Source organism: Carlito syrichta, unplaced genomic scaffold (assembly GCF_000164805.1).
Source record: "Carlito syrichta isolate Samal-C Ts95f unplaced genomic scaffold, Tarsius_syrichta-2.0.1 Scaffold173424, whole genome shotgun sequence".
Taxonomy (NCBI): Eukaryota; Metazoa; Chordata; class Mammalia; order Primates; family Tarsiidae; genus Carlito; species Carlito syrichta.
In genome coordinates this window covers 250,182-271,531 of record NW_007117520.1, presented here as the reverse complement: position 1 = coordinate 271,531, position 21,350 = coordinate 250,182, and the positions used below count along the sequence as shown (strand labels likewise).

Here is a 21,350-nt window from a genome sequence, read left to right as displayed (position 1 = left end):
CCAGATGAGTCCCCATGGCTGTAGGAGACGAAATCATCCCTCCTCAATTTTGACATTAAAGCATGACATGGAGACTCAGAGATCAGGGGAGTGAAGCAGTTCTTTTCATCTAATTCTTGCAATAACAGGTATCTCTTGGGTTAGCAGGCACACCAAGGCAGTGATAGCTTATTTAAGTCTCCAAAGCACAAGTTCCTCCCCTAGCTCCCCATTGGCTGAGTACTTCAGAGGTTACATCACTTCCCTAGATGTCACCTGAGCAATACTTTTGTACAAATAAGGTAAATCACAAGCAGTTTCTACACAAATAAGGTAAAATACCTGTTTCTGAATTCTGATTGGGTCTCAATGGCCACCAAAGGAAGCCTGCCAAAAGAGAAAGCCCACTAAGAAAGGAGGAAGAACCAGGAAATGGAGTAACAAATTACCATTTTGAAAATGAATCACCATTTTCTTACACTCTCCCTTTTCCCTCCATTTTTAAAATTCTGTTGTTCAGTGATGGCGAGATAGCTTTTACTTCTGTTTGTTCAATCTCCTATTCTTCCTTATGTAGATCCTCTGGACTTATGAAGCCGGACTGGGGTTGGGAGGCTGTGCTTTCTACAGTTTTAAAATTTTATTAAGGGGGAAGATGTAGTTCAGAAGCTATCTGCTCAGTCCAGTATCTCCTGACAGGTGTGTGGACCCCCTGGAACACTTCCCACAGCCTTACAATCTATCCATGTAGTGGGGGTGTATGTTTGCCCCCTAAAAGCAAAATGAGATGAGAAAAAGGAAAAGAATGGAAAAAGGCAAGAGGGAGAGGAAAGGAAGGTGAAGAGAGATGAGGTAAAACAGATAGGCACACCAACTAACAAAGAAAGAAAAAACAAAAAACAAAAATACCCCCAAACATACAATCATACAAGCAAAAAAACCCGCTGGGGTACTCACCCTCAAAGATATTCATTCATAACAGAAAATCTAAAAAAACAATAACAAAGCAAGTATAAAAACATAAAGAAAAAAAAAAAGATCTTGCTCTGTGACCATTTCCAGAACTTCAGATGACTTTCCCAAGCACTGCCACCAGTTTTGGCTGCCACCACATTGGGGAGCAGCTCATCTCCAGGGTGTCCTCTCTACTCTCAGCTCAGACTGATAGGGTTGCTTTCAGCATGGGTCGGATGTCCCATGGACTGCCGTGGGAGGATGAGTCAGATCCAGACTCACCTGACTCATCCGCTGCTGTTGCAGTAAAGTCTCTCACTGAGATCAGACATGTCTGCGCCTGTTCCAGCTTGAGTGGGGACACCTGAGTCCGATGGTGGGTCCCAGAGTGGTGTGGAGATAGTTTCTGGGTCTCAGGTTGGAGGCTGGACAGAGCTGGACAGGGCAACACAGGTCTCTGTCAGTCTTGGTTGGTGGTTGGTGTCTCCTCACTGGCAGCAGGGCTCTGTTCCAGATTTCACCATGCCTTCCCCACAGTTCCTGTTGTTAGTGATCGTTCTGCTGATGTAGATGATGGCGTGAGCTAGGCGCCAGGTGCTGAGTTGTTGTTTCCTGCTGCCTCCTCTCAAGACCCCCGAGAATGGCAGATGATCCTGTGTACTGCGGGCTCTGATCTCGGGGCAGTGGTGAGTTGCAGTCACCTCCAGAGAGCTCCAGGTGCTTGAACCTGAGTCTCCCTTCAGACGAACTTTCACTCACCCACCAGGACACATCCACTCATGCAGTCTTTACAGACACTCACTTTTGCAGAACCTCTCATACTCTAACCAATTCTGTCACCCTCTTGCCCCATTCACTGCCTTTAATATTTTAAAGAACTGTCAAATTGTTTTTTATAGCAGCTGCACCATTTTACATTTCCAATAGCAGTGTATGACGTTCCAATTTCTGAATATCCCCAGAAACACTTACTTCCTTCTTTTTCATTGATAGCTATCCTAGTGTGAAGTAGTATCTTTTTGGTTTTGATTCGCATTTGCTAATGACTAAATGATGCTGAGCATCTTTTTATGTGCTTGCTTGCTGGCCATCTGTATTTCTTTAGCGAGAAGTCTATTCAAATCCTTCACCCATTTTTAAATTAGGTTGTCTTTTTATTGCTCAGTTTATATATGCTGGATACTGACCCTTATCAGATCAATGATTTGTAGTTATTTTCTCCCATCCTATGGGTTGTCTTTCCACTTTCTTGGTAGTGTCTTTTAATGCACAAGGACATTTTGGACTTAATTTTGATAAATTCCATTTATCTTTTTTTGTTTGTGCTTTTGGTGTCTTAAGTAAGGTTCATGGAGATTTACACATATATTTTCATCTAACAGTTGTATAGTTTTACCTCACATATTCAAGTCTTCAATCCATTTTGAATTAATTTTTTGTATATGGTAGGGTTCTGTCTTAATCTCTGTGGCTATGACAAAATACCCAAGACTGGGTAATTTACAAAGAACATATATCTATTTCTCATGGTTCTATAGATTGGGAAGTTCAAGGTGGTGGCAGAATTGGCATCTCATGAGGGCTGTTCTTTGCTTCTAAGATGGCACCTTGTTGCTGGATCCTCTGGAGGAAATGATGTCTCTTCACATGGTGGAGGGCAAAAGAGTATTTCTCCCATTCACAGAGGCTCTACTCAAAGGCCTCCCAAGGCTACATCTTTCAATACAGATGCATTGGAGATCAAGTTTCAACATGAGTTCATTCAAACCATAACAGCTCCAAATTCATTATTTTATATGTGGATAGCCAGGTGTCTTAGAGTCATTTGTTGAAAAGGCTATTCTTTCCTCCACTAGAATGGTCTTGGCACAGATAAGAGTTCATTTCTAGATTCTCAATTCTACTACAGATTTATATACTTCTCCTCTTATAGCTGGCCTCAAATGATCCTCTCGCTTTTGTCTGCCAAAGTGCTGGGATTACAGGTGTGAGCCACTGTGCTGGCCTCTCCTTATACTTAAGGGCACTTTTAATAATATGCTGTAATTGAGTTAAGTTGTGAGTTCCTTGAGGTTAGGAGCCACATCTTTATTCATCTTAGTATTTTTTAACCCAGAATTTAACAGACCCTTAAAACATTTTCACTGAACAAATAAAAACTAACCACTTCATTCTGAGGAAAAGAAGGGAAATAAAGTCTATCATGAAGTCATGTAGCATTTTACCTTATGACGTGGCTTTGAAATTCTAACATCACTTCTCCATTACTTGCAATGGCAATTATTCTTTCTAACATTTACCAAACACCTTCTCATACAGAAATATGGTCACCTCAAAGTTTGTAATTGAGAAGAGATATCATAACCCCAATAGCTGTAAATTAAAAGCAGCAAGTGTTAACATTACACAATAGAAATGTTACAGGAGTTGGAGTAAAAATCTGTCAACCAGGCTATCTGTGAGTATACTGACAAATCTAGTATTCTTTATTTTTTTCCTTGAGTGGGGTCTTACTTCGTCACTCAGGTTGGAGTGTAGTGGCACTATCCCAGAGCAGCCTTGATGACATAGGCTTGGGTGATCGTTCTGCTTCAGTTACCATAGTAGTTGGAACTACAGACATACATCACCATGCCTGGCTAATTTTTTTATATTTTTGTAGAGACGAGGTCTTGTTATGTTGCCCAGGCTGGTTCAACTCTTGGGCTCAAGCAATCCTCTTACTTTGGCATTCCAAAGTGCTGGGATTACAGGTGCGAGCCACCATACCTGGCCAATATTCAGTATTCTTGAAGGATAATTAGTGCTCCAAATTCAATGTCAAAATAATTTTTTTAAGAGGGTTTGAATTTTGTTAATAATATTATTTGGAGATTTTTAGTAACTCTGAAGGTAAAGACCAACTATTCTGAAACACAACTCAAAAGTACAACTGGCACTATTAGTAAAATTTCAAAAATGTAACTTGAATGATTAACACAGGATTGAATCTAGATGTCACAGAATAGGATTTAGGTATCTGAAATCAGGGATCTGAATGATAAGTTTAGGCCTTCCCTCCTCTTCCCCAGTCAACCCAATTATTATTAAGCTGATTTTTAAGAAAAAGAAAATGGTTTAAAAGCTTGGATATGGTTTGTTTTTTTAAAACCTGATGTTAGAAAATACAATATATAAAGGTATAGTCTATGAATTATTTCTTGTTCAAAGATCTGGTATCAGAAATAAATGAAAGGGAGATGGAGGACAATGTGGTATCTTTGGAGTTACATAAACCTAGCTGAGGACACCAGTTTCTTCAGTTAGTGACCTGAGTCTTTTTTAGTCTCTAAAATGGAGATATATCTCCTCCTCCTTCAATGATATTAAGGATATCACAAGCTGATAGATACACAAAATGTCCATAATTGTTAGTAAAGGAGAATACAGGTATTAATAAAAACCAGAGGCCCATGACAACAGCCTAGTTATCTGTAATCAAGAACCAAGGTTTGGGGTCAGACGGATTTAAATGCTATCTCTGACCCATTGCCTCATATAGTCTTGGCTTGTGGTTCCAACCCAGGCTGAGAACATGATCCAGTTTCAGTCACAGAGTGAATACCTGACTCAATATAAATATAACATCTGCTTGTTAAATGCAAAGAGTTTTGTGGTCCAGTGGACTTGAAATTTGGTCACTATCTAGCCATGTGATTTGGGGTAAATTATATAACCTTTCTCATTTTGCCTTCTCATCTTTTAAATGACTCTCTTTGCCAAAGTAAGCATATTTCAAAGACTTTTTTAAAGTGGCAAAACTTTGTTTTTGTTAAGGACTAATTTTCTTAGATATTTGCAACGAAAATAGCCTGCAAGTCTGTAGTGTAAGACTCCCATTTTGTAATAGGAAAACATAGATTAACACCACTTTAGAACCTTTTATAACAGATATTCAATACCTTTATTGTCAGAAGAATGATCAATTTATAACATTCCCAAAAACACAACTCTGAAAATGCTAGTTTTGTTCTTATAGGACTCAAAACTTTAATAGCATACACACCATACAGTCAGGAAATAGAACAATCCCTTAAGAAAAAAAGCAAAAATGCCAAGATGTTCTCCAACCGCAATTATTTGTTATATTTGAAACAGAATTTCCATGCAAATTAAGTAGTTTCTTTAATAATAGTGACATTTATCATTGATGTGATTTGTTTATTATGACTGTAGTCAGAAGGGAAGTTGGGTCTCTTATTTTTCCAGAAATTGAAAAAAGTACCATCATTAAGATAAGGAAGAGAATGATTTGTTCTCATGTTTCTGGGACATGTAAGGGGAGAGTGAAGCCTCACAGTTGGAGAATTTATGGATATTGCTGGAGGAACTGGAGATGCTCTCTAGTAAGCGGGTAATCCCTCTTCCCCGTACACTGCTGTTTTGGCCAAAAACTTTCACCCCAGATGGGTTGTCACCTAGGATATTGAGAATATGAGAAAAAAAAATGTAGCAATTATATAATTTTATTATTGCCTCAATTAACTGATTCATCTGACTGTAGGCCTCTCACCAGCCACAGTTAAATGGATCAAGAATAGGAGAGAGATTTTTAAAGGCAAAAGACTGAACAAGTATGTTTGCTTTTAGGCCACAAAACTTTTAATTGAAGTTCGTCAGGCACCACTTGAAATTTCATGTCACTAACTTAAAGTTTCTCACCTCTCAAAAGACACTGTTACATCAAAACTATAAAACTACAGCTGCTACAAGAAAAACAGGTTTTAAGTGCCCTGAATAAAAGTCTGAGAATAAGTTACACTGTTATCAAAGTGACCCCAAAATGTACACATCCAAATTGTTTAAGGTGCTAATGCCAAATCAAACCCCCAATTCAACAAGCTTCTTAGGTACTAAAGCTAATTTAGAAACAGCTGTTTAAATGCCATGCCCTGAAAGCTTAGTAATAAGCTTTAAGGCCTAACCTTCTTAGGGTGCATTTTTGTAAAGTATAAGATGCTTACCAATGGATGTGTTTGATCTTTGTTCCTGATTGTAAGAGGTGAAATGAGAGAATCCTGGACTTTCGACCCTTAGCTTCTGTAATAAACAGTCAGAGAAAGGAAAACATTTTTTCTTATCAATTACTGGATGGTCTTCAATTCCAAACTACTCTTTAAAAAATGTAAACACACAGTTAAATACTTTTTCCAATGTCTGATCAACTTTTGCTGCAAAGGAGAGGAGGAAAATAGAATAGATTTTGGAAGGAAATTAGGAATTACTGGGTTAAGAGAGGGTTTGCCTTAAAAATAAAGATGGGATGACAGCATGTGTGTTTGCTGATAAGAATGAGTCACAATAGAGAGAAATCCTGATAATACAAGAGGAGAAAATTATTGAAGCCATGTCCTTGAGTAGTCAGAGAATGAGATCTAATATATAAGTATACAGATTGGCTTTAATGAATGATACTTCATTCATTAAAACAAGACCAAAGCAGAGGATATGGTAGATTAAGGTAGATGACTAGTAGGAATACATAGAAAATCTCTGCTGAGTGCTTCTATTTCCTCCGAAAAGGCACAGGAATCAATCAGAGGAAAGGGTGGGGGAAGAGGTAATGGAAGTTTAAAGAGAAAGAAGGCGAGGAATAACTGTTTAAGAAAATAAGAAATTAATCAGAGTGGATAAAGGGATAACTTTCAGGCAACACTAAGGATCTACTTGAAGCTGGTGGCAATAAATATTCAGTAAGATTAGTTAGCATGGTAGTTTCTTTCCAGGTTTGTTTAGCTTCACATGTATTGAAGTAGAGTAGGTGAAAAGTGAGACTTCATCAGGGGCAGTATATGCCAGGTATGCAGAAAAGAGGGCCAATGGATTTCACAGTGAGCACAAGGTAGTGGAAATGACAGTTTAAGCTGGGAAGGAAGGAGGTGAGGGTAGGGATGAAGATGGTAAAGAGAAGATGTAAGGCTTCAGCATTACTGGTGTGCACGGTGGCTCTGGAGTTGTGCAATGTGGTAGCCCCATAAGGGAGTGTAAGGCATAGGCATAAAGGAACTCTAGGTTCCAGAAGAGCAAAAGAATTGTTGGCACTGGGGTACTAGAGGAAGAAGAGAGTAGTCAGAGAGGAGGATATTTGAAGTTTAGGAAGGAGGTGTCACTGGGGTCCAGCATATGATCATAGGAGGGGAAACTTGTATAATAGGAGACAGATCATTGGAGGAAAGGAAATAAAAAAAAACTGACAGATCAGGCAGCTGGAGAGATTACCTACTGGGAAACTGAGATAAAGAATTCTGATGGAACCAGATATGGTGTCTCATGCCTATAATCCCAGCACTTTGGGAGATAGAGGCGAGAAGACTGCCTGAGCCCAGGGATTTGAGACCAGCCTTGGCAACTTGGTAAGACCTTGTCTCTACAATAAATAAAAAAATTAGCCAGGTGTGGTGGTGTGTGCCTGTAGTTCCATCTGCTTGGAAGGCCGAGGCAGAAGAATCTCCTGAGCCCAGCAGGTTGAGGCTGTGGTAGTCATGAGTATGACATTGCCCTCCAGTCTAAGCAACAGAGTGAGACTCCGACTTAAAAAAAAAGAAAAAAAAGAAAAAATTCTGATGGGAAAACTGTTCTCCTGGCTCAGTGCTGTTCTAAGAATGAGGAAGACCAACTCAGGGGTCTAATGACTTTGAAAAGGGGTTATCAGGTACCACAACCTAGAAAGCATGAGATTCAAAGTCCAGGAATTTTAGGGAGAAGGTATAAAGAAGTCTGAAAGCTACAATGAAGGACAACTATAAATCTAGGCCTGTGACAAACGAGAGAGAAAAAGATGTCACCGTTTGAAAAGGCTAACAGAGAAGCAATGTCCTTAGAGGAGGGTCATTTTAGTTAGAACCAAGAAGGTAAACAGAGTTTCCCCCAAAGAGGTTGAATATATCTGAGATTATACTGCTGACTGAGGCTGAGAAGACCCACAGGAAGGTATCTCAGGCGTTGAGAAGGGCTGGGAAACAGGATTAGCCAAACAAGATGAGTCCGGGAGTTGAGAGAGAATCTACAAGTCCTGGGCTTCCCACAGGAACTGATGTAAATAATGAAAGGGCATATAATTAAGATTAATTCTGGTGATATCAACATGGATGATGATGATGAGGCGAAGGCAGGGTTTCTCAACCCTCAGCAGCATTCCTGACCTTCATCCACTAGATGCCAGTGGCACCCACTCCCTAGCTGTGACAACCAGAAATGTCCCCTGGAGGACAATTACAAAATTAAGTTGAGAATCACTGGGTAAAGGGTTAATAGGGAGGGGAGAGAAGGGTCTTGCCCAGAGAATATCTAGAAAGCTGTGGAATCCTTCATTTTTCATTTTTAAATTATTATACAGTCAAATTTTGGGGGGCGTATGCTTCTATGAGTTTTAACACATGTGTAGATTTATGTGTATATCAGGGTACAGAGTCATTTCACCAAAAACCTCTCTCATACTTAACCCCTTTAGAGATACACCTGTCTCCACTCCAGTACTTGGGAACCACTGATCTGGTCTTCATACTTTTGTCTTTTCAAGAATGTCATATACATAGAATCATACATTATATGATTTCTGGAAACTGTTTCTTTCACTCAGCATAATTAATGCCTATGAGATTCATCCTAGTTGTTGTTTGTATCAATAGTTCACTTCATTATTGGGTTTTCCTTTTCACTAACTTTTTATTATTTTAAAATAAAAGTAACAACGTTTATTTATTATCTGCTATGTTCCAAGGGAGGGCTTTGGCACTTTCCTATATTGCTGCATTTAATCCTAAGAGCTCCTGGCTCCTTTCACTGTTCTTGTCTAACAGACATGAAGTTAGCATAGAAACAAAGTCTATATGTAGTAGAACCTGAAATAAAATTCAAGAGATCTGACCCCATAGCCCTTTCTCTTAACTGCTATGCTCTCCGTAGTACAGACAGGCCTACTAGTAATAGCAGGAAAGAAAGGTGGTAGTGAAATTAGACAACTTTTAATAAAATCCTAAATCAGGTCTTAAACATTTTAAAGTCAATATTTAGAATATTTTTATGATCTACATTCAGACATTTAATTTTTGGAATAAGTATTTGAATAGATTTTATATATAAAGACATTTTAAATGCCAATTCTCATTTTCTTAAAACTTTGTTAAATTTAGTAGGAAAATATACCAGGAAGGAAAAGAATTTTAAACAAGATCCAACTGGATTAAGAACAACTGTTTGACATTCCATGAAGGTTTTCAAAATAATCTTTAAGGGAATAAAAAGAATCAAACAAAGTCTTGATCTTAAGCTGCTGCTGGCCAAGATCACATGGAATAGAACACCTAGAGAGACCAATAGCTCCCAGAAGTTATATCCTTACCTGGTAACGCCTGGCATCCAATATGACCATTTTGGGTGTCACACTATTGCTGGCCTTATAATCTTGTAGTGGTACATGAGCCTCTGTGAGCTGGATTCCAAAGAGAGTGGCCAGAGAATTACTGATGCAGTACCTTTAAAGTGAAGTAAGAAGCTCATTATTAGAATCTCATTTAATTCATTCTAAAAGCATTTATATTTTAAAATTTCTAACATAAAGAAAGCATCTGAGATATTGTTTTAAATTAGAAAAAAACAAACTTAGAGATTCAGAGAAGAGATAGGAATAAGTAGCAAAACTTGTCATAAAACAGGTTATTACTGATAAGCAATCTTCTCTTTACCAGGTAAAATTTCAGGCTCATCATAAGGGAATGGGAATGAGGGTAAAGACTACCAGGATTCCCAAATGTTTAAAGTGAGGAGAGGCAGCAGCAGAAATAAGACTACACTTATCTATCTTCAGAACCAATCATCTCCAGCCATGTGAAAGAGCTACTAGAGCACCCAGACAGCTGTGGCTCCAGGTACTTTCGCTACAAAGAAGAAAAGGGTCTATATTTGTGGGGTACCTCCACGAGGAAGTGTTGACCTCAGTGGTATTAGGGAATTTCACTCTTCTACAAGAGTCCTAGAGTTTTGTGTTTCTGAGGGTTCGTCCACATTGCTCAGGCGAGGAGTGACATAGACACAAAAATAAAAGCAACATGAAGTAAAAAACCACCTTTGTCTTAAAACAGAATTGTGAAACAGAGCTACCAAAGCAATGGCAAGCAAAGGGGCACGGGAGAATTCAGGGCAGAAAAGAGCATTATGAAGAAACTCCTTTCCACAACTTACGAGATCTTCTTACAGACAGCTAAAGCACAGAAGAGAATATCATTTTCTTCATGCCACTTGCACCTGTATAAAAGAAAGGACTTTAATATCCGAACTGAAGTAGCAATGCTCAAGGTTGTTATATGCCAGATTTCTAACTTACTTCCCTAAAAACATTTAAGGAAAAATGACACCATTACTCAACAATTTTGTCAGTAGTGGGAAACTGCTGGGGGTGGGGGGGGGGTAGGGGGAGACACACTTCATCAGTAATGGTACCTGATCTTAAGCCCGATGAAGTGGGGACCAAAGTGAGGCCCAAACTTTACTTGTAGAATGACCATTTGTATGCCTAACCCTGAATTATACTCCACATCATTAAAATAAAAATTAAAAAAGACTTCTAATTTAACACAATTTTTTTTAAAAAACGTATTTTGTTACCTCTCCTAATGCAAATTCATATTACTATGCAAACTACACATAACTACATATACAGTTAAATTTTACCTTGAAATAAAATGAGTGTTCTAAAAACACATTAGTGACATACACTCATCCAACAAACATTTGCTGAATGTACACTATTTGCCAGGCATTGTTCTGGGCACTAGAGAGAGATACAGTATTGAATAAAATAGAAACTACTGTCTGCACAAAACATGTTCTAGTGTGGAAGACAGATCAAAAATGATATGCAAGCATAATACACAGTAAATTATAAAAGGATAAGTCCTAAAGAGCAAAAAAAAAAAACTAAATGAAGAAAGAGACGATATGAAATGTTGGGGAAGAACAGCATTTTGGATAAGGTGGTCAGAAAAGGCATCACTGAGAAGTTGATTTGAATGAAGATCTCAGGAGGTGATGCTGGAGAGGAAATGACAGAGATAATCTGTGTGATTCGAGACCACATGCACTGAAATAGCATATACTTTCAGGACAGGAGTCACTGTAAACGTGTATCTTTCCACTGAGTACACAGTCTTGAAGACTCAGAACAGCTCTATTTACATAACACCAGTTTGCCTAAACTTAGCAAGAATCTTCATTTACAATTGCAAAAAAGTACACAGTATAAGCATAAACAGTCCGTTATTTGCACTGAATGAAAGTTATTTAACTGAAAGGACGACTACTTAAAAATAAGGTTAGGCATTTCCTAATGCTTTTCCAAAGAAAAGTGATACAAGAGATGTGATTCATAAAACTCTAACACAAAGCCTTAGGTTAAAACTAAATCTAAGTTCTTCGATAACCACATGGAATTTTCAAGTAATTTTTCAAGTAATTTTCAATTTTTCGTTAGTTTTACTTCCTGTCAGAACTTAAATCTGAAGGGTTTAACCCCTTCCTTATATACACATTTTCCACTGGAGATGAGATTTGAAATTAAAGCAATCAAAAAACAATATACTCCAGAATTAAAACACACACACACAAAAACCTTACAAAAATCGAATCCAAATCTACAAGTTACACTATGAAAAATGACATTGTTTGGATCTGTTTTACTCATATTTCTTATTAATTCCTCTTCCTCCAAATCATCCCACCAATCCCCCTAAAAATATGACTGTATTTTCTAGTAAAGAAGTTTAATTTTATAAATAAAAAAACAGAACTGCTTTGTATACTTTAAGCTAAGTTTGCAACTTACTCCCAAAGCTCCAACACTATCTCACTCAAATGATGTGCAGCATAAAGGTCTTTACGTTCCTTTTTCTCTCAAAGGTCCAAATGATTTCCTTTTCTACTAATTCAGCATTAAGATCCCTCTTCTTTTCAAGGGCAAATGCTGTCTTTACCTGCCTTATGAACCCCTGTTATCCTATAGCTATATATCCACTCTAGTCAAACTGACTCAGTAGTTTTTCTTACATAGTCTCTGGGCCTTCATTCTCCCAAGTCACTATTCTGGCTCTTTTCTATTGGTAAGGTTACCCCTTCAATCCAAATCCCTGCTTGTAGAATTTCTATTCATCTTCCCAGGAGAACCAAAAAAAAGATTTACTCAATAAAGTATTTCATAGTTTTAAACTCTTACAACACTTAAGTGATTTCTCCATTATCTGATTTATCACAACCTTTTGAAACTCTTTTTAAGATATAACTAATGTCTCACATGCCTTACTGCTTTTATCAAACAGGAGACTCTGAGGGCAAGGATGACCATGTCACTCTCCTGTATTTCCCACAGAACCACAGACAAGTACCGTATATACAAGAGCAGCTCAAATTTTGCTAAATATTAAAAGCTCACTAAATTGAACTAAGAAAAACTATTCTAACTTGATGTCAAGGTATACACTGCATTTCTTTTTTTTTTTGGAGTTGGAGTTGGAGTTGGAATATCACTCTGTCGCCCAGACTGGAGTGCAGTGGCCGCTCCCGGCAACCGCAGCCTCGATCCTCTGGGCTCTGCTGATCCTTCCACCTCAGCCTTGAGTAGCTGAAATTACAGGCATGTGCTACCACACCCAGCTAATTTTTTTTTGATTTATTGTAGAGATGAGGTCTCACCAAGTTGCCCAGGTGGGTCTAGAACCCGTGGGCTCAGGCAATCCACTCATCTCAGTCTCCCAAAGCGCAGGATTACAGGCTGAGCCACCGAGCCCGGCATGCATTTCTTAACATTACTATTGCTGGGGCTTCTGGTCCAAGATGGTGAATTAAACACACAAACACATTTATCTCTTCTTCCTCCAAAACCCTATTCAAAATGACAGTCAAAGAACAAAAATGGTAGATGTCTACAATAAAGGATAAAAGTAGGAGGAGACCTCCACACAAGAGACTTTAACACATTTTTGGAAAATGGAGAAAACAAATGGTAACTGATGAAACTGAACAAAGTCATAGTCTTTATAGTGCTCACACAAGAGGCTACAGAAAAAGGAGAAGATCTGCCTATCAGAATGGAGAAGCTCTGGATTTGTGAATACGTTCCTACCCAGAGAGCAGAGGTATAGAAAAGAGGCTGAACTTCTCTAAAAAGAACAATCAAATCAACAACCCTAACCCCATGCAAAGAAGCAAACTGTTCTTAGAGAATCAGGTGGCAAGAATGGCTCCTGGCACCCTAAAGCAAAGCCCTCCATATTCTAGCATTTAGGATTTTGCCTCCAACTTAACATCTAGCTCCCTTGTCTGCCTTCCCTACTGCAAAGGCTAATCAGTTGACAATCCCCACTGAACGATACGGAACGCTTACTTGGCTTTGCAGCCTCATTTCTAAATATGAACATAATCAAGGATAATCAGACATTCAAGAAAAGCCTGCAAAATGAAAAAGACCAAAATAGGAAGACCACAACTCACAACCAAAACAATGAGATAATCCAGGGAAAAAAAGAAAAAATAATAACCCCAAGAGTATGCTCTAACAGAGAAGAGTGTGTCGAAAGGCAGACTACTTTATAGAGTGTGATCAGAAAGACTTTTTTGCTCCCACCAGTTACTTCAAGGGGATTTATGAAATTACTGAATCCAGCATCCAAGCTTTTCTCCTCATCTCTTAAACCTCTCATCAACACCGACAGTGGCTACGATGATTGTGTAACACAGTAACAATGACAGGTTGAAAGGTACTAAGATTTCAGAGTCAGCCTCTGCCCAACTTTTAAAATGTTACAGCTCATTAGGGCTCTGTACTGAGTCCTCTTCTCTTTCTGCCTTCTACCTAGGTGACCTCATCTACACGCTGTAATGGCCATCAAGGCAGAGGACTTCTCTCTCATTGTGTCTTTACTGCCCAACACATAGTGGAAAGAATTCTGACATTATTCAGATTACCTCACTGAGCTCTAAGTCAGGATGACCAGTTGCTTGCTTACTATATCCAGACCTTATGCCTTGCTGGTACCTCAGAACATTCTAAATTTGCTTCTCTCTTCCCCATCTCTCCAGTAGCAACCAGGGCATCACTCTTTGTTATCTCTTTCCATACTTTCTCCCAGAGTCGAGCCCATCAGCAAGATCTACTGATTTTTACCAATCTTAATAGACCTATTCTTCTCCATCTCTACTGTCATCACTCTAGCCCAAGTCATTTCTCGCCTGGCCTGGAGAAGTCATCTAAAAATCACAGGCTCCATACTTTCTTACCTCCTTACAATGCATCCATTAAAGACTCAGAGCGCTTTCAGAAATCTAATCTGTCACTTCCCTACTTGATAAAATTCCTTCTTACAGCTAACAAGGCCTTGTGTTTCTGACTCCTCCTTATCTCTTCAACCTAATCTTGTGCTCATTACTTCCAGTCACACTGATTATTTAACAATCACCAAGTATTCACCTCAAGACCTTTGTCTCTCTCTGTCCAGGATGCTCTTTTTTCCATTTTTTTTTTTTGCATGGCTGCATTTTTCTCCCACTTTAATTCTCAGATTTAATGTGACGCCCTCAAAAAACATCTTCCTGACCACTTCATAAAATGGTCTACTTTTCTACACATTCATTTTAGAGCATCCTGCTAGATTTCCTTCTTAGTACTCATCACAAGATAAAATTACCATTTTCTTTATTGTCTACTGTAAGTCTCTTTCCTATTTAACTGTTAGCTTCTTGAAGGTAGGGACCGCATTAATTCTGCTCACCACTGTACCTTCAGTATAGTGCCTAGCACAGTGTCTGGCACAGAGGAGATGCTCAATAAGTATTTGTTGATTAAATAAAGGTTGCCATGTTTTAGTCAGCATAAATTAGTCCAAGTACAGTTATAACAAGAAGCATCAGGGAATGGGAGAGCAATACAAATTATAAATATTCTTGTCTCCAAAGTAACATGATAGTCATTAACAGCTTAAGATTCTAATACTCACTTTATCTAACCATACTCATTTTCACCAATATAAAACTTATCCACTTTTCTACAGATAGACAAAACACTTATAAATTTACTACCAACTTTAAGGTCTTTTAGTAGGTGTTTAAGAGCAGGGTTTAAAATGAGTCCCATTTGCTTATATTAACAGATTCTAACAACAGATTATATTGTCTACTACAATCCAAACTCCCTTGTAAAACAATTTATATCAGCATCTTATTATGTTATGAAGTCCAGTAAAAAGTTGATCCATCTTGAACAAAGTAATTTATTACTAAAGTGCCTAAAGTACTATGCAATCATTCCACCTCTGACAAAATTCTATGGCACAGGCCTCAAAGAATGTATTACAACAAAGCTACTCTAGTCTTGCTGCAGTGTATATTTACTCTACTACACTCAACACTGTATGTCTGTTATAAAAGTGAGTTTTTTTTCCCACATTTTAACCAAAATTGGAATACATCTTCCAATTAAAGGTCTTCTACCATCGCTAGTGGATGGTCTAGAAATAGCTGCCATGGCCCAAGCATGTACAAATTTGATTATTATTCTTGATGGAAACCAGACAACTGCAATCCTTTAACATTTTAGTCAAGAAACCACTTAACAATTATTTGAGGAAGTATTAGTTTATCCCTGAAAATTTTCTATTGACCTCTTCTGTTAAGATCAAGAACAAATCAGCATCAAAACTTGCAGAAAGGATGTCAGTGGCTTGGAAAGAAAACTCCAGCAAGAATACTGGAGTTCTCTTTTAAGAACTGCTGTATCACCAACACTCTTAATGACACAGAGGACAATAATGTATAAAAATATAGACATCTAATGATGCTAAATGTGAAAACTTAGAAATACTTCAGCTAGTAGCTCAGATAATAAAACATAAATCCAAATATTCTAACACATTATCCACAAATTTTACAGGTTAACAGCAGCAACAACAACAAAGCAGAAGACAAAATCTACCTCTGCAGCATGACGAGAAGCAGAACACTACAAAACTTAGTTTCCTATAAATAGAAAAAAAATTTAATTTCCAACGGAGCAATTTCTCAGTCTCCCACCCCGAGACATTGCATAGAATGAAGTCCAGAAAAAACTGGGGAAGAGGGAGAAAGGAAATAGACTAAGATGAAATTAAAATCACCCTCACGATGAGAAAGTTGACTCTTTACACAAATATTGCAACAGAGGCATGGTAGATCAGAGCACTGATTACAGGAAAGTACCTGTGTTGAGGGAAAGTGGAAGGAAGAAGAACCCTTTAGAAACTGTGTGGCCTGAGATACCACCTAACTTCAGTCAGGTTTGCCATCATCAATAACTCAAAAAACAACAGATGCTGGAGAGGATGTGGGGAAAAGGGAACAGCTCCACATTGCTGGTGGGAGTGTAAACTAGTGCAACCTCTATGGAAAACAGTGTGGCAATTCCTAAAAGATCTAAAAATTGAAATTTTATATGACCCTGCAATCCTTCTTCTGGAAATATACCTGTAGGAACTCAGATCACTCTGTGAAAACAACACCTGCACATGCATGTTTACTGCAGCATTATTCAAAATAGCAAAACATGGAACCAACCATGCTGCCCATTGAAAGAGGACTGGATATAAAAAATGTGGTACATATACAGGATGGAATATTATGCAGCCATAAAGAAGCACAAAATTATGAACTTTGCAGCAACTTGGAAAGACTTAGAGTCTATAACTCAGGGTTCTATCACAGAAACAAAGAACTGAGTACCACATGTTCTCACTCATAAGTGAACCGTAAACAATTACCATAATACTATAAGAAAGGGATTTGCAGTAGTGGGAAATTGCCTGGGGGGCACAGCTCATCAACAGGGGTAGATGCATAATGAACATTTGTATAACCTGACCTTGAATTGTACCCCACAACTTTAAAAAAAAAAATTGGAAAAAAAAAGACACACAAAAAAAACCCTGTGTGGCAAAAACAAAGCTAGAGGGGGAATTTAGGATCCTCCAGGACAAAAGGAAAAAAAAATAGAAGTATCTACAACCACAACCCCACTGCTCCAAAAGCATTCATTGCCACACTGACTGAAGAGGAAGTTCTAGAAATTAAGACTCTCAAGCCTCCCCTCAAATCACCAACTCTGACCAAGAAATGAAAGTGCATAATGCATCTTCAACTACTCAAAACTACTATAAAAAACAGAAGATGAAACTTAAAACTGGTAATTCCTCACCACTAACCCACACACACAAAAAAAGTCACCATGAAGGAGAAGAAAAATGTAACACACTATTCCACATTGAACTAAATATCCTAAAAAAAAAAAAAAAAAGTGAAGATATGGAAACATGCCCTGAATGAGAAACTAGAAACAGAAATTAAGAGTTAACTAAACTCAGGAAAGAAAGAGAGAGAGAAAAAAAAAAGACAACATCAAAATGAAAAATGACTAAAATACAAACTACCCAAGGAAGTATAGATCATTTGGAAAGTTAATAAGATAAATTAAAGAAAGTAGAAAATATCATGAGAATAAATGATTAAAGAAAGGATCAGGAAAAAGTTATTAAAATAAAAGGTGAAGAAGATCAAACATACATATATTGGAATCCCTTAAGAGGAAAAATTAAACAGTGGAACAGAACTAATATTAAGCTATAAGAAAAATCTCCAAAATCAGAACCCGAGTTTGCATATTGAAAGGGCACACCAAACACCTCAGAAAATGGACTCACAATAATAAACTCAGAGAAATATCCCAGTAAAACTATTTTACTACTTAAAAATGACTAAGGTCTACAGGCAAAATGATCAAATAACTCCAGGCAAAAAGATCAGATAACTAAAGCCAGGAGAATTAACTGCCCAAACTTTGCAAAAGGAACACACAAAGCATTAAAATGAAGCTGTATTTTCTAGAAACTTAAGGATATAAAGTGTAAACCATCAGAAAAAGTTGTAAACATGCAAGAACACAGGGAATACTCTTTCATGAGCCTCTGATCAATCTACTATATCAAAGTGCAGCAAACTTTAAAGTATCAAATAACACAGCAATCAGGAGCTATGCAATGAGACAGAAACAGAGTAGTAACAGAAGACTTTAAACACAAAAGCATCAGCTGGACTAAATATAACTAAAGAGATAAGAAAATCTAAACCTTATCAATGTAGATCATATATACCAAATGCTAAACCCTGAAAAAAAATATTTTCACATGCCCATAGAAATTTGTGACTGTTCTAATAGCATATGAAATTAAGTTAACCAAAAGACACCAAACACCAGTAACTTCCATAATGTAGAAATATTATAAGCAACACTCTAGTTACAATGAAAAAACACTAGAATTTACTAACAGAAACAAAAACCAGAAAGGTCTTTTCACCTGGACATCCAAAAGTCTTGTATTTAACTTTTGCCTGAAATCTTAACTGATAGATTTGCTTAAAATGACAATGAAAATATTGCATGTCACAACCTATGGAATCACTGAAAACAATGATTAAAAGAACATTCACTCTAATAAACACATCAATAAAAAGCAGATAAAAAGCAAATGAATTACATTTCTAGCTCCTCAAAACTAGAAAAAGAAACCCAAAGTACAAAGAAAATGAGATAAAAGCAGAAATTAATAAAGAGAACAGAAAAATAGTCTAATAAAGCCCTGTTGTTTTGAAAAATTAAAATAAACACATCACTTCTTAAGGAAAAAAGGAGAAAGCACAAATATACAAGAAATGATGAGATAACCACTGTAACAGAATAAATTTTAAAAACTGTAAGAAACTACCTTCCTTGCATACGTTTAAAACAAATACATTAGAAAACATATATAAAATGTATAATTTCCTAGGAAAATGCAGATTACCAAAATTTACCCTATTAGAACTAGAAAGCCTAGTCAAACCAACTTCCATAGAAGAATAGAGAAAGTTGTCAAGGAACTTCTCCTATGCACCAGTCCCAGATATGCACAATCTGTGTGAGAAAAATTATAAAACATATTTGAAACACTCAAAAGTAGATTTGAACAATGGAAAGATGTCTCTAGTCACTGTATACAACTTATAAAGATTTCAGTTCTTTATAAAAAACATTTAATTATATTACAAATATCACAGTTTTTATAAGTATTTCAGTTTACCCAAGTTAATTTATACATTTAATGCAAGTCCAACAAACTTTTTTTTAAATGGCGCTGGAATGAAGTAACAATTCTGAATATACTTTTTTGTTTACACAACGGTAATGCTTTAGACATTTGAAAGATAAGTATTAAAAATAGGGAGGAAACCAAAAATGGAATATAGAAAAGCAAATGCACTTAACTATATTTCAGCATAATTTACACTGAAGGGGAAAAACATAAATAACTTTTGAACAAAGTATTTTGACCATATACTTTCAGACTAAAAAACAAACGTAAACTAAATCTAAACCTTTTTTTTTTTTTTTTTACAGTGGTATCACATAACGAACAAATATTAAGAGCCAGGTTTATCACTGTCAGAGAAAGGAAATATAAGAATAACAAGTAGAAAACTAGAGAACTCTGTGGCATTAGAAACTCTAGGTTCAGGATGAACTCATGGTGAGGCAGAAACAAAGATAGATAAAAAAAAGTAAGAAACCTAGCTACATAAAAATATGTATGGAGGGTGTGTACATTTATTTCCTAGCTTTCTCTACTAAGGGGACCTTAAAATCAATGACATTCCAGTAAGAAATGAGCACATCTATTACCCGGATCCTACCTCCTAAATACTATGCTCCACTAAAAGGAACCAAGGATCCTTAGAGAAATGGCTAATCCAAGTACAACATAAGTCTGGAACATATTGTTCCAGAAAGAATGCAAAACAGCACTGAAAGGATGAAGCAATGTCAAAATGACATAGAAACTACTGCTTGAAGGGACTTCCACTGGCCATATATGGAAAGTTTGCACATAAAAATAAATTACAATAATAAGAGATTATAATTCACTGAATAGGAATCCTTGAGCCTATACTCATATAAATAAGTAAGTGGGTGAAAAGGAAAAGTTCTTTACAGTAATATGCCAACTAATAAATGCAGAATGAGTAATTGAATTATAAAAATCACCATTTCACATAGTATAGTAATAATTGATTCAGGCAAAAATTGTCACTAAATGCTAAAACTAGTATACAGAAGTTTGAGGAATAGAATACCTACCCAATTTCAAAGTATTTCTCCACAAAATAGTCATATTTATTTAATAAAGGTGAAAAACATATCTTTTCAATAGAGAAATTGATGAGAATATCTGATGGGCACTATCTTAAGCAAGTGATCAAAGTTAACATCAGTATAATAGAACAAACAGAATCATAAGCTTCCAGATATGACACACTGAGAAGACACATCATTACTTTGATGGTAGTCCTTCCAAAAATGCATAACTTGAATCTAGCCATGAGAAAAATACAGACCAACTCAAACTGAAAAAATGTTCTGTAAAATAAATGGTCTAATAAAGCACAAAATCATGGCTTCACATCACAGCAAATTGGATGGAGTTGGAGACCATCATAATTCGTGATCTATCATAAAAACAAGAAACTGAATACTGTATGTTCTCACTCATAAGTGGGCCCTAAACACTAGTTACATTAGCACAAGGGAGGGACCGGCAGTCACTGGGCATTGGGAGGAAGGGGGGGGAGAGGGGTACATAATAACACAAAGAGTACCTGGTCCTAAAGCAGGGGAAGTGAGGGCCAGTTGGAAGCCCAAACTTCACCTGCAGCCTACTTGTGTAGTTAATCCTTACTTGTACCCAACATCTCTATAATAAAATAAAATATAATTAAAAAAATAAAACAACTGGCCTGTACTCTTCAAAAATGTCTAAGTAAGACCAAGGAAATACTGAAGTAGCTTAATGAGACATAATAACTAAGAGCAACATGTTACTAGAATGTACTCTAGACTAGAATTATTTTTGGCTATAAAGATGTTATTGAAACAACTAGCAAAATATTATTATGGTCTTCATAGTAGATAACAGTATTGTATCAGTGGCAATATCCTGATTTTGATAATTATACTATGGTAACGTGAATGTTCTTATTCCTAGGAAACACTGAAGTATTTAGGTACAAAGAGACGTAATGATAGCAACTTACTCTCAAAGTGGTTTAGAAAAACAGTGTGTATGTATTTAGAGACAAAATTACGAAGAAAATTACTAAAATGTTAACAATTAGGGAAACTGACAGAATGGGTTCTTGCAACTTTTCTGTAAGTCTAAAATTATTTTGAAATAATAATAAATCATATTGCCAATTTATTTCACTTATATATTCCTTTATATGTAAGTATAAGAGTTCTGTGTAAAAAAATCTGTCTAAATAAATCTAAAAACATT

General features: G+C 36.8%; 1 protein-coding gene across 2 annotated transcripts in view; it reads right to left on the bottom strand.

Moving 5' to 3' along the window:
- Window positions 1-4,843: 4,843 nt before the first annotated feature.
- The window catches only part of MAEL (maelstrom spermatogenic transposon silencer), a 31,786-nt gene continuing 15,279 nt past the window's right edge, over window positions 4,844-21,350 (bottom strand). For both annotated transcript variants that reach the window (XM_008051447.1, XM_008051448.1), the window contains 4 exons: window positions 10,153-10,215; window positions 9,314-9,446; window positions 5,937-6,012; window positions 4,844-5,390 (listed from right to left, as the gene is read on the bottom strand). In XM_008051447.1, coding sequence (XP_008049638.1) covers window positions 5,203-5,390; window positions 5,937-6,012; window positions 9,314-9,446; window positions 10,153-10,215 — 460 coding nt within the window. In that variant the 3' untranslated portion in view covers window positions 4,844-5,202. The remainder of the gene's footprint in view (window positions 5,391-5,936; window positions 6,013-9,313; window positions 9,447-10,152; window positions 10,216-21,350) is intronic.